Source organism: Lepidochelys olivacea (assembly GCF_965140295.1).
Source record: "Lepidochelys olivacea isolate rLepOli2 genome assembly, chromosome: 6".
NCBI classification, from domain to species: domain Eukaryota; kingdom Metazoa; phylum Chordata; order Testudines; family Cheloniidae; genus Lepidochelys; species Lepidochelys olivacea.
This window is the reverse complement of record NC_140416.1, coordinates 100,920,153-100,933,569: the sequence shown is the minus strand read 5'-3', so window position 1 is coordinate 100,933,569 and position 13,417 is coordinate 100,920,153. Positions and strand designations below refer to the sequence as shown.

The 13,417-nt window shown below is 44.2% G+C and overlaps 1 protein-coding gene across 1 annotated transcript; it reads left to right on the top strand.

Annotated features, from left to right (window-relative positions):
• The first annotated feature begins 2,729 nt into the window (after positions 1-2,729).
• Positions 2,730-12,987, top strand: LOC311521753 (alpha-1-antitrypsin-like). Its single transcript, XM_084630305.1, has 5 exons — positions 2,730-2,837; positions 4,589-5,280; positions 7,578-7,848; positions 10,556-10,703; positions 12,651-12,987. The coding sequence occupies exons 2-5, from the start codon at positions 4,608-4,610 to the stop codon at positions 12,852-12,854; spliced, it is 1,296 nt and encodes a 431-aa protein (XP_084486431.1). The 5' UTR covers positions 2,730-2,837; positions 4,589-4,607; the 3' UTR covers positions 12,855-12,987.
• The last annotated feature ends 430 nt before the right edge of the window (positions 12,988-13,417 follow it).

The following is a 13,417-nucleotide window of genomic DNA, read 5'->3' as shown; positions in this document are numbered from 1 at the left end:
TGCAGGGTCCTGCACTTAGGACGGAAGAATCCAATGCACCGCTACAGACTAGGGGCCGAATGGCTAGGCAGCAGTTCTGCGGAAAAGGACCTAGGGGTGACAGTGGATGAGAAGCTGGATATGAGTCAGCAGTGTGCCCTTGTTGCCAAGAAGGCCAATGGCATTTTGGGATGTATAAGTAGGGGCATAGCGAGCAGATCGAGGGACGTGATCGTTCCCCTCTATTCGACATTGGTGAGGCCTCATCTGGAGTACTGTGTCTAGTTTTGGGCCCCACACTACAAGAAGGATGTGGATAAATTGGAGAGAGTCCAGCGAAGGGCAACAAAAATGATTAGGGGTCTGGACCACATGACTTATGAGGAGATTCTGAGGGAACTGGGATTGTTTAGTCTTCAGAAGAGAAGAATGAGGGGGGATTTGATAGCTGCTTTCAACTACCTGAAAGGGGGTTCCAAAGAGGATGGCTCTAGACTGTTCTCAATGGTAGCAGATGACAGAACGAGGAGTAATGGTCTCAAGTTGCAGTGGGGGAGGTTTAGATTGGATATTAGGAAAAACTTTTTCACTATGAGGGTGGTGAAACACTGGAATGCGTTACCTAGGGAGGTGGTAGAATCTCCTTCCTTAGAGGTTTTTAAGGTCAGGCTTGACAAAGCCCTGGCTGGGACGATTTAACTGGGAATTGGTCCTGCTTCGAGCAGGGGTTGGACTAGATGACCTTCTGGGGTCCCTTCCAACCCTGATATTCTATGATTCCATGATTCTATGATTCGTGTAGTCCAATATCCTGTCTCAGACAGTGGCCAGCACCAGATGCTTCAGAGGAAGGTATAAGAACACTGCAGTGGGTAGATATGGGGTAATCTGCCCCCAACATTAGGACTCATCCTGATCTCTAGCAACTAGAGAGTGACTTAAACCCTGAAGCATTAGATTTAATATCCCTTCCAAATTTTTGGAAACATTTACTGTTATAATGCTAGCTATTCTTGTTATCTCTATAACTGTGCAATGCCATTTTGAATCTTGTTAAGTTCTTGGCCTCAGCTACTCCTTGTGGCAGTGAGTTCCACATTCTAATCACACACTGTGTGACAAAAATATTTTCTTTTATTAGTTTTGAATTTTGTATCTTTCATTGTCAATCAATCTCCCCATGTCCTTGGGTTCTGAGACAGTGAAAACAAAAGCTCACAATCTACCCTTTCTAGAACATTCATCATTTTGTATATGTTTACCAGCCCCCCTCTTATTCGTCTCCTTTCTAAGGTTAACAGTTCCAATCTTTTCATTCTCCATATAAGTGGAATGTACTGCCTCATCTGTGCTCTCTGCATGAAAATCATGTTATTTCAGAGTCTGCATAAACCTAACACTGTAGTAATAATTGTATCATAGTATATTCTGAGAACAAATATATTATGATCTGTCACAAGGTTCACTCACCACTGGTGACGCCTCCTGCTGGCTATCCTGGGGATTATCCAGCTTGTGCTCCCCCTTCAGCAGTGTCTTCTCCTGCCTTTTCTTGCTATGCAGCCCTCCAGGATCTGCAGTCTCCTCTTCATGGCTTGGCCCTCTGGCCAGGTCACTGAAGTCCTCCCTTTCCAGGGAATTCACAGTCTTTCCAGATCAGCTGTCTGGCTGACCTCTCCAATGCTCTGTGCCACTCCCCAGGGGCTGGTAGGGAATCCAGACCTGCCCGTTATACCAAGTTCTAGCCCAGGGACCCTGTAATAAGCAGCCACAGTCCTTGTACAGTCCTACATCTCTGCTGCTGTTTACCTGGGTTTCTTCCTATATATATGGCTTCCCCCCTCTCTGGGTTGCCCTTCAACTCCTTCCACTCAGGGACTGACTGCAGCCTTTCTCCCTGCAGTTTTTCCCAGCAACAGCAACCTCCCTACACTGCAGCCAACTTAAGTTGCATGAGGAAAATACTGGATTTATTAATTAAGTGTAAATTGTCAAGAAGCAATAATCTGCTCTGGAACTTTAACAGATACAGGGGTTTTAGTTAAACAGCACAAACTGCAAGAACTTGATTACGTTACTTTATTTAAAGATACAGATTTAAAGAAAACCTCAATATCCATTTATTTATTTGCTGTCAGGGTCCAGACCTTCTTGGAACAGGTGCTGGCCTGCACCCAGACCAGCCTCACTGTTAGGCAACTAATGAGCCCAGCTGCACTGTCTTAGAATGGATGGAGTAGCCACAGTCCCTGAATGGCTGCTGCTTTAGCAGACTTGCTTATACGCTTGGCCCCCGAGTCAAGCGGGAGGTGCTCAATATATACCATGCATCTTGCAGCCTTGCTCCAGTTTGCTTCCAACCCCTGCTCTTGCTCTGTTCTAGCCGCTGTTCCTCTCCAGTCTCAGATATCTAGCTTCAATTCGCAGCTTTGCCTCTGGCTCTTGCTCTGGCATTTGGCTTCTGTCACAAGAGACACATTGAAAAGATCAGCTCTTCCTAGGCACACATGCCCCTCTTTCTATTGGTGCTCTAATCATGAAGTCTTTCCATACAGAGATTTCCACAAGTTTGGAGGTGTGAGGCAAGCAAACAGCACAGTCACCAGTGGCCCCCTGCTACCTCCTTCCATAAATATTGGCTCTATTCTCCACCATGTAGGTGGACAGTGGGCATTTGACCCTCCATGCCAGAAAAGCGGTTTCATCACTGTTTGCTCTGCATCCTTCCTAATAACTTCTATTTGCTCTGTTTAATGTTTAATGGAGAACACTCAGCTTAATAATGTTAATGCAATATAAATAAAAGGCAAGGAGCAGTGCAGATTAGATGCATCCAGCAGGACCCTTCTGATTGTACTGTAAGTATGGCCATATTTTTTCAAAGAGGCTTGGAACTCCTATTAGCTGTGTGAAATGCAGTTGATTTTATGGGATTTCATTCAAGTATGGGTGACTGTATTCACTATACCTGTTACAATTTATCCTGTGAGTGGAGCCTTCCTTAAGACCCCAATGAGCCAGCAGAAATTGGTGCGCTAGTGGAAACGGTCTTTGAATGAAGGCATTTTTAAAAACGAATTATGGGGAAAATCTGGGACGAGATTAATCTAGTGCTTTAAGATATGGCCTGACTACACCAAAAATGTGTGGGATTTCCTAGAATGTGTTAGCCAGCATTAGAGCAGTGGAACCTGGGATTTTCCCTTCTGCAGAAAATTCTGACATTCAAAAAAAAAAAATCATTCTGAATCAGAAAAAGTCAAAAGTTTGAATTTTCCCATGAAACAAAGTTCCCCTACCCCCCAAAAAAATTCTTTTTGGTCATCTGAACTGTTTAATTTTGATAAAATTAAAAGATTTTGTTTTAATTTTGACTTTTTGGTATTAGTTTCTTTTATATTGTTTTTATTTTACCTTATATGGTTTTATAAAATAATATGAACATAAAATAAAATACAAAACCATTTTAAAAGCATAAAAGAAAAGAAAACAATGCAAAAATATAAATATAGACTAGAATAGAAATTTTAAAAACATTTTTTATTTCTTTTCTAAATGAAACTTCATTAGAGTTGACATAACCCTTTGGAACGCTTCTATTTTGATGAATCAGCATTTTGTAGTGGAAAAACATTCCATTCAAAAATTTCAACCAGCTCTAGCAAACACATTTTAACATGGTTTAAAACTCTCGCATTAACGAAGTAAGTTGGTCTTTAGCACATACTAGCTGGCTGAGTTGAAGCCTAATGGGAAACCCATTTCCTCAGGACAGATAGAGAGAGAAAAAAGAGGGGACAGCATAAAAAACAAAAAAGGGCAAATCTATACATTTTTGACACGTGAAGAACCTGTAGAGCTGATGTATTCCTGTTATTATGATGCTACAGAAAGCTCGGGACCATTTGATATCCCCTTTTGGTAAAACTCACCAAATTACAGTACTCAAAGTCAGGGGTGGGTGACTTAGTTTTGATGTTCCAGACAGGGTCCTTCCCTATAAACTTTTTCAAGCTTTAGATAGCAGGCCATATTGTCATTTGGATCCAGATTCTACTGCAACACATTGAAGTGTGTGTGTGTGTGGTGGAGTAGGGGGGACTATCAAGGAACCGGTTCCAGTTCCCTGATTGCTGCTGTCAAGCCCTAGCAGAAGTTACACCTGCAAAAGTGCAGCACCAATTTGCGCCACAGGCATAAGGTCCCTAATTCATCTTACAGCAGCAGAGGAATATCATAGTGGATCTCCATTCTGCTAAAATCTCTCACAGCCTCCTCTCATCTCACCCTCTTTCATAACTTCCCCCATCAACAAAACACCTCTACTCTAGGGTGGGAGATGTCTGAGTGGCACAAAGAGGATGGTGCTAAGTGAAGAATCCAGCCCAGAGTCTTCTTCTACCACCCTTCCCTTTTTCCTTTCTCTGATTCCCAACCTGGCCTGGGCTCCCAAGCCCTGTGACTCTCTGGTCAGCCCCACTCCCTTTCCCCTCAGAATCTCCCAGTTGCCATACAGGAGAGAGAAAAATAACCAATGGATCACAAGTAGCACAGTGAAGGAGGGAACATTTCGATGACTAATGACTATTCCATTCTTTTGTTTTTCAAGGGAATAGTTCCAAAGGAAAATGAAATCCATCCTCTGTCTGTGTGTGTTACTTGCTGGGCTTCATGCTGTTGTCTTGTCTCATCATGTACCTGACCACCACAATGACCAGGATGGTCAAACAGATAATAATCCCCCACCGCAGCTTAGCCCAGTTGGAGGCAAAGTCGTAACTGAACACATGACCTTTATGAAAGTTGTTGCTAGCAATACTGACTTTGCATTTAGATTCTACAAGCAGATTAAATCAGAAGCAGCTGACAAGAACATTTTCTTCTCTCCTCTGAGCATCTCCACTGCCTTTGCAATGCTGACGTTAGGTGCCAAGTCAGCCACTTTGAGTCAAATCCACAAAGGACTCTCCTTTAACCTGGCAGAGATTAAGGAGAGGGAGATACATGAAGGTTTTCATCATCTCATCCGCATGTTAAACCATTCTGACAGTGAGATCCAGCTGAATATGGGAAATGCCCTTTTTGTAGATGATCGACTGAAACTACTAGAGAAGTTTTTGGCTGACGTCAAAAGTCTGTATGAGTCAGAAACTTTTCCTAGTAACTTCCAGAATTCTGCCGAGGCTGAGAAACAGATCAATGATTGCATCGAGAAGAAAACCCATGGGAAAATTGCCAACTTGGTCAAGGGTCTTGATCCACTCACTGTAATGGTTCTTGTCAACTATATTTTTTTTAAAGGTAAGATGTTCTACAGATGGGTTCATGACGCACATACAGGCTATGGAATGCTGACTGGGATCCAAGACAAGAAACCTGCTTTTTTTAAATTAAGGGGCACTGTCAAGGTTGTTAGCTCTATGAGATCACCCAGGTTGATACTGGTCCCTTTTTAACTATGTTAAACCTTTCCATGAAAGTTTATAGCCAAAATGTCCAATCTGTGTAGTTAAAGTTAGGCACCATATTTAGTCACTTGAATAAAAGTGGCCTCGTTAGCAGGCAAGCTGAGCACTTGCTTATTTCTACATAGTCACTAGGAGCTGTGAGTGCTCACTACCTCTCTAATGCAGGTCACTTTAATTTTACCATCTAAATATGAAGTTAAAGAAGGACAGCGTATTCCCCAATTCTGTGCATAGTCTCTGGAGTACAGACTCTTTTCTCTGACATTTTGCAGTACCTGAGACACTCAGTTAATGGATAATAGCTGATCTGCTTTGCACATTTAGTTGTCAGATACTCATTCAAGTCTTCCAACTGAATGCTCTATAAATGGTACCCAGGAACTCTGAAACGGTCTATTTCAGACCTGGAAATGATCTTGAATCAATATTAAGCTGATGAACTGAGCAGGAAGTTGTCCTGTGGGACACTGATGAAGTAGCTTACACAGAAGGAATAGGTTTTATTCCAGAACCATAGAAGTCAATGGGAGATTTACAATTTCCTTCAATGGAAGCTGGATCAAGCCTATAATGCAGAGGAGTAGGCTGACTGACACATGTAGCGAGCCTTACGCTGCAGATATTGAGCAGGAGAAACTTAAGTTGCGTGAGGAAAATACTGGATTTATTAATTTAGCATAAATTTTCAAGAAGCAACAATCTGCTCTGGAACTTAAACAGAAACAGGGGTTTTAGTTAAACAGCACAAACAAACTGCAAGAACTTGGTTACTTTACTTTCTTTAAAGATACAGATTTAAAGAGAAAAGGAGTACTTGTGGCACCTTAGAGACTAACCAATTTATTTGAGCATGAGCTTTCGTGAGCTACAGCTCACTTCATCGGATGCATACCGTGGAAACTGCAGCAGACTTTATATACACACAGAGATCATAAAACAATATCTCCTCCCACCCCACTGTCCTGCTGGTAATAGCTTATCTAAAGTGATCATCAAGTTGGGCCATTTCCAGCACAAATCCAGGTTTTCTCACCCTCCACCCCCCCACACACAAACTCACTCTCCTGCTGGTAATAGCCCATCCAAAGTGACAACTCTCTACACAATGTGCATGATAATCAAGGTGGGCCATTTCCTGCACAAATCCAGGTTCTCTCACCCCCTCACCCCCCTCCAAAAAACACACACACAAACTCACTCTCCTGCTGGTAATAGCCCATCCAAAGTGACCACTCTCCCTACAATGTGCATGATAATCAAGGTGGGCCATTTCCAGCACAAATCCAGGTTTTCTCACCCCCCCACCCCCATACACACATAAACTCACTCTCCTGCTGGCAATAGCTCATCCAAACTGACCACTCTCCAAGTTTAAATCCAAGTTTAACCAGAACGTTCCGGGGGGGGGGGAGAGGGGTTAGGAAAAAAACAAGGGGAAATAGGCTACCTTGCATAATGACTTAGCCACTCCCAGTCTCTATTTAAGCCTAAATTAATAGTATCCAATTTGCAAATGAATTCCAATTCAGCAGTTTCTCGCTGGAGTCTGGATTTGAAGTTTTTTTGTTGTAAGATAGCGACCTTCATGTCTGTGATTGCGTGACCAGACAGATTGAAGTGTTCTCCGACTGGTTTATGAATGTTATAATTCTTGACATCTGATTTCAATATCCATTTATTTATTTGCTGCCCCTTGAGCCCTGATGATGCCCTGGCCTCTGACCCCTGAAATGTGCACCTTCAACACAGAACCCATGCATGTGGACCAGGCCCACCCACGCCTCTCAGAGGCTGAGAAGCACAGAGGCCAAACTTCTGGCATGTGTCAATACTGTTAGGGGGAGCAGACACTTTGCCTTTAGATGCCCTGCAAAGGTCAGACCAGCTTCAGGGTCAGAAAATGCCAAGGGCTATTAAGAGTTAAACGACATTTCAGTGCACCGGAGAGGCTGCATGCTTTTCAAATGGTCTGGCTAGCATGTCACAGTTCAAACATATCATTGCTCAAATGAGTTTGTAGATGACCTAATCCTCAAAAATGAACTTGCCACATTTAAATTAGTCTGACACACATTAGTAATTCCTCTTTTCCAGTATATTCAATGGCATTTTCTTTGTATTTGTCATAAGCTCATTGGGAAAATCCTTTCAGTAATTTGAATACCCGGGAAGATGACTTTTTTGTGGATGCCAAGACATCTGTTAAAGTTAATATGATGAACCGTGACAAAGATTATCGCACTCACCGTGATGAGGAGCTGTCTTGCTGGGTGGTTGAAATCCCATACAAAGGAAATGCTACTGCATTATTTATTCTGCCTGATGAAGGAAAAATGAAGCAGGTGGAGGAGGCTCTGTTGAAAGAAACTGTGTCTAAATGGACAACATCACTTCAAGAAAGGTAGCCTTGTAACTGCTGCTATATGCGTATATGTCTTACTGTAGAATAGGGTAGGATCCCTCATCAAGACAAAACATCACATTAAAGGTTGGATTGTCCAGCCCTCAGAAAGGGGCAGTGCATAGCTCACTATCTTAAGATGGAGATTGAAAGGCTTGTTGCCTCAGACACCCCCCACCCACGCAGCACAATGCCTCCCAGAGAACCCATCTTACATGTGGAAGTAACTTGCTACACCACCTAGTTTATCTGGAACCTATTTTGGCAGAGCACTGCCTTTTCACCACCACTTCCAGTCCAACTGCTTCGGGGAATCAGGGAAAGCATCTCCAATGTAGCCACTGCAGTGCCTGGGAGCTCTGATGGTGGTACCTTAGGGAGACAATATTTCCCTATGCTGAATATGGGACACCTGATAAAATTACTTGTATTCAAGCGAGTTCAATGGCAATCAGTCAGAACTATGCAGTACAAACATTCAAATTAACATCAAGTTGTCTGAGCCCCTATCAAAAAGAAATATTGCGTCGTTGGAAACTTTTTTATTTACTTTCTTATCTTTAAGGTTTTAGGGTTCACACAGGAAGGGTGACACACACACACTCCGGTACAACTCTTTCACATAGGAAGGTTGACCGACCGACCCAACCCTCCCTGCCCAGCGCTCTCTGCCATCCATGCCTGGCTGGGCCCCCGGGACAGACCCACCTCTCCTGGTACCTGGAACCCTGTCTTCCTGGGGCAACACATGGGGGGGCACCCAGAGTCACATGTCCCCCCTCCCCAGATTTCTGCCAGGGTTCACATCAAATGTGGCCAGCAGCAGCCTTTTGGCACTGTGCAGGAAGGAAAGGACGGGAGCTGCTTCCAGCCGCAGGGCAGGAGGAGATGCGGAAGGTATGACCTGGCCCGTGTCTTTGTAGAGCTGATCTCTTCCACTATCCCCGCCGTTCCCTGTAGCTGGAAGCAGCTCCCATCCCTTCCTGCCTGCATAGTGTTGAAAGGCAGCTAACACCTACAGGCTTCTGCTGGCCAACAACATAACCCAGCAGCCTCTGACAGGAAGGGGTTAAGCCTTACAGCTTCATTGTGCACCAGGGCCCAGGGAACCTGACTGCTGGGGCTTCAGCGAACCCAGCCAGAGAGGTGGCTCAGGAAGGGAGGGTGCCTAGGGGATGGAGCAGCCCCACGCTCCCTGGGGCCAGGACCCGGGGTGGGAGGGCAGGTGAAGAGGGTGCTGTGAAGCCTGCAGAGTCGGGGCATGAACAGGCTGGAAATCGCTTCCCCCTGACACTCCAGAGCTTAACCAAGGGTCAGAGAGGCTTCCCAGTGAAAGCGCTGTGTGGGGCTTTGGCACATGCAGAGCTTGGCTCCTCCTGACCAGTGCCCCGGGCCAGAGGGTCTTGGGCTTTCCCGGGGTGCCAGCCCAGCCAGAGGCAGTGGGAGAAGGAAGGAGCCTGCTGGCCAGGCTGTTGGTGAGCTAAGGGCTCCGACCAGGCGCTGGTTCTCCACACAGCGCTGGGAGCAGGACGCACTCCTCCGGGGTGGATATGGAGGAGCAGCAAGGCAAAGCAGAGAGAGGACAGTGAGAGGGGAGCACGTAAAGGGGCGATGGGTGGGTAGCAGAGGCGACACATAACCGGCCACCGCCTGGCACCTGCCTGCACACACCAGCCACTGCAGCTCGCAGCACGCAGCCAGTGCTGGCTGGAAACGGGATAGGGGGTGGGGCCCTGTTGGCTGGGGGCTGCGCCGATGGACCAGCAGGGGGAGCAGCTGGCCCCGCATGCTTCAGCTTTGCCCCACCACTAGCCTTGCACACCCACCCCCAGACTTGCACACCCACCCCATCGTAGGCCACTGGACCCCCCTCCCACTCACTGCTGGTTGGCGGACGGCTGGCGAGCAGGGATCTAGCCAGCAGCAGGACTCACCAGTACCGATGGGAGGGAGACAGAAAATACAGGACAATTTGCCTGTTTTTAAGAAAAAGTCTGGGCACTTGCAGGAGGGCTTAAATAGGGAACTGTCCCTTTAAAAACAGGATGTCTGGTCACCCTAGAGTACCCCTAATATGCCACACAAGGTGCGGGAACCCTTGCTTCTCCTGGATTCCCCCATGCAGCCATGTTAGACGTAGGGACAATCCAGCCTATATTAAATAACATGGTTTACTTTTCTCTATACTGGAGTCAATAATCCATCCTATTGTTTTCCAAAACTCACAGAGAGCCCATATGTAGCTAAACAAACAAACAAAAAACCATGGGATTGTAATTTCTTTGTGCCTCTGATATTCCACCTGTAAAATGGGACAATAATATTTACTTTGCAGATGGTGGCATTGTGAAGCAAATTCACTGACATTTGAGATGCTCAAATAGAATGCTCAAGTTACAGTGGGGGAGGTTTAGGTTGGATATTAGGAAAAACTTTTTCACTAGGAGGGTGGTGAAACACTGGAATGCGTTACCTAGGGAGGTGGTGGAATCTCCTTCCTTAGATATTTTTAAGGTCAGGCTTGACAAAGTCCTGGCTGGGATGATTTAGTTGGGGATTGGTCCTGCTTTGACCAGGGGGTTGGACTAGATGACCTCCTGAGGTCCCTTCCAACCCCGATATTCTAATATGTGATAAAACTGCAAATCTTTAAGTGTCCAGCGATTTGACAACATTTTACCAGAGTTTTGTGTTTCTTTTTGAACAGAGAAATCAACCTATACATTCCAGCATTCTCTGTATCTGGTACTTATGATGTGAAAGAGCTGTTTCAGAAAATGGGTGTGATCGATGTGTTCACTGACGAAGCTGATCTGTCCGGAATCACGGAGAAAGCTGAACTGAAGGTGTCGAAAGTAAGTTTGTAAAATAGAGCTGGTGCTAAACTGGCTTGTCTACTCCTATGACTTATATTTTATCTTTGTAAATGACCCATTCCTGCTTCCAAAGAGGTAATTGCAAAGAGACTCACTGCCAGCAACATAGAGAGGACAGGGCCACAAATTAGTGTATTTTCTAGAATTAAGTATTTGTTTGCCTATTACAGTTAATACAGAGGTACTCTGAGCACACTTCATCTTCTAGGATATTGATGTAGAACTAAATACCATCCAGGAGGTGTACAGAGAAAAGCATGCCACATACACAAGTGCAATGTCAACTATTGCTAACATAAAATAATTCATGAGTAAAGATATATGACAGTGGTTTGCAAACAGGGACTAGAAACAGGACTGCATTACGGTGAACTAGGAACCTTTTAGCTCCTGTCTGTAGCCTCCACACAGGGGAGTTACAGTACAGCACTTTGGTGCAGACTGCTATTCATACCACAGTAATTTGACCTGCGGGACAGTGTAGAGAAGCCCCAAGTGAGTCACCCAAGGTCACAGAGGAGGTTTGTGGCACAATCCTTCCTCAGCAACCTTCCTGATACCTTTCCTCCCATTGAGTAATACTTTACTCCATGAGTAGCCACATGGACCCCGGATTGTGGTGCCACTCACAGTAAGTAAGAGTAGCAAAATCTCACGCTGAGTCAGTATAAGGAAAAATTCCTTTGTGTTTCATTAGGAACAAGGAAGAAAGAGTTCTTAGTGTATTTCAAAAGTCTCAAGTAAAAGGAACAAATTAATATTTGGACTATGAAATATACATTCATACTACCCAATACAAAAAACATATAAGGCAAAACCACACAAGAGGGGTCAATTACCTGGCTCCTTTGCCTCCTATATCATTAGTCACCATTCATCTTGAACTGTCTTCAGGTTTCTTCTGAAAACTAATTCTCTGCTGCATAATACTATTCATTATTTTTGAGTAGGGCTAGATAAACATTTTCAACAGAAACTTTTGGCAAAACTATAGATTTGGAAACACTGGAACATTTTGGAAATTTGTGTTAATTTTGCCAAACTATTCATTTTGGGGGAGGGAATTCTTATAAAAATAAAAACATTTTGTTAACTTTTTTTCTAAACCAAACCCTTTGGTTTGGGGATTTGTTTGTAACAAGTTTTTGTTTCAAAATTTCCTTTACTTTTAGCTTACAAAATATTCAGAATCATTTTTAAAATGGCCAAATCAGAAAAGAAACATTTTGATTTTCCTAAACAAAATGATTTGTTCAACAAAAAATAATTATTTTCAACATTTTGATTTTGCCAAAAATGTTTGAATATTTCTTTTTAGTCCAATCCAAAATTAAACTCTTTCAACATTTTGAATTTGTCAAAAAAACAAAACATAAGAACATAATCACACCCATACTAGATCAGACCAATGGTCCATTTAGTATCCTGTCTTCCAACAGTGGCCAGTACCAGGTACTTCAGAGGGAATGAACAGAAAGGCAATCATCAAGTAATCCATCCCCTGTCATCCACTCCCAGCTTCTGGCAGTCAGACGCTAGGGATGCCCAGAGCATAGGATTGCATCCCTGACCATTTTGTCTAGCAGTCATTGGTGGACCTATCCTCCATGAACTTGTCTATTCTTCACCCAGCTCTGTTTGTGAGGATGAGATAACTCTTCTGTTGTGCTCCACAGAGGCTAAGGGAGCCCCACTTCATGAGGTCAGAGAACAAGAGATGAGATTCATTCAGCTCCATCTGTAAAAAATAGTTGGACCTAACCCTTCCAAATATACATAGACAAAACACCCATTGAACTCAGTCTTGTCGTTATTCTGAGTTTGTTTCAATTGTCTATTTTCTTGAGCTTTGGTTTAAAAGTTCATCTCCAGATGTTGCTCCATGTTCTATACTCACATTGTAATCTTTGCTTCATTTTCTTGTAGGCTGTTCACAAGGCCCTGGTGGATGTTCATGAGAATGGCACTGAGGCTGCAGCAGTCACTGTGGTGGAGATTGCATTCTTTTCTGCTGTATTTCCTCCTCCTCCTACCATTAAATTCAACAGGCCCTTCCTAATGATGATTCTTGATAATCCCACCCGAAGCATCCTCTTTATGGGCAAAATCATAAACCCTATTGAAAAATAACTGCCCAGCCACTCTTCATGCCCCAGTGATTTAAATGAGTGGTGCGCAAATTCTCATGAGCATGTGCAACAGACAACTTGGTCCTAGTGACTGTAACTGAATTGCAATTGACATAAATTCCATACAAATCAAACAGGGCTGTGGTGTCTTCATGTCTGCAAGCAGACAGTCTGGTACTGTGTACTGGGCATGTATTATAAGTGGGGGGAAATGGGACAGTGAGGTAAGAGCGGGGGAGTGGGTCACAGGAAAGTGGTTTGAAAGGGATAAAAAAGCGTGGTGGAGACATCAGAGGGAAAAGTGCTGCTTGATCCCCTCTTCCACTCCATCCCCGTTTACAGAATAAAGAACTGGGGCACTTCACAGGATGGGAGAAGATTGACTGTATCCTTCTCTGGCCCCTACATGGTTCTCTCCTAGTCCCAAACTCTCCACCTCCAATCCAGATTTCCTCCCATTATCTCCCACTATATCATGCCATCCTCCCCCCAAAACAATTCAACAATTCATTCCATTCTCTCTTACACTCAACCATGCCAACCTAGGCCATCCCACTCCTGGGA

What these genes read in the sequence shown, in the direction of transcription:
- LOC311521753 (XM_084630305.1), top strand. Translation starts at nt 4,608, where the DNA reads ATGAAATCCATCCTCTGTCTGTGTGTGTTACTTGCTGGGCTTCATGCT. An exon ending in CAACTATATTTTTTTTAAAG is followed by an intron (nt 5,281 to 7,577) that starts GTAAGATGTTCT and finishes ATTTGTCATAAG; the next exon opens with CTCATTGGGAAAATCCTTTC. An exon ending in ACAACATCACTTCAAGAAAG is followed by an intron (nt 7,849 to 10,555) that starts GTAGCCTTGTAA and finishes CTTTTTGAACAG; the next exon opens with AGAAATCAACCTATACATTC.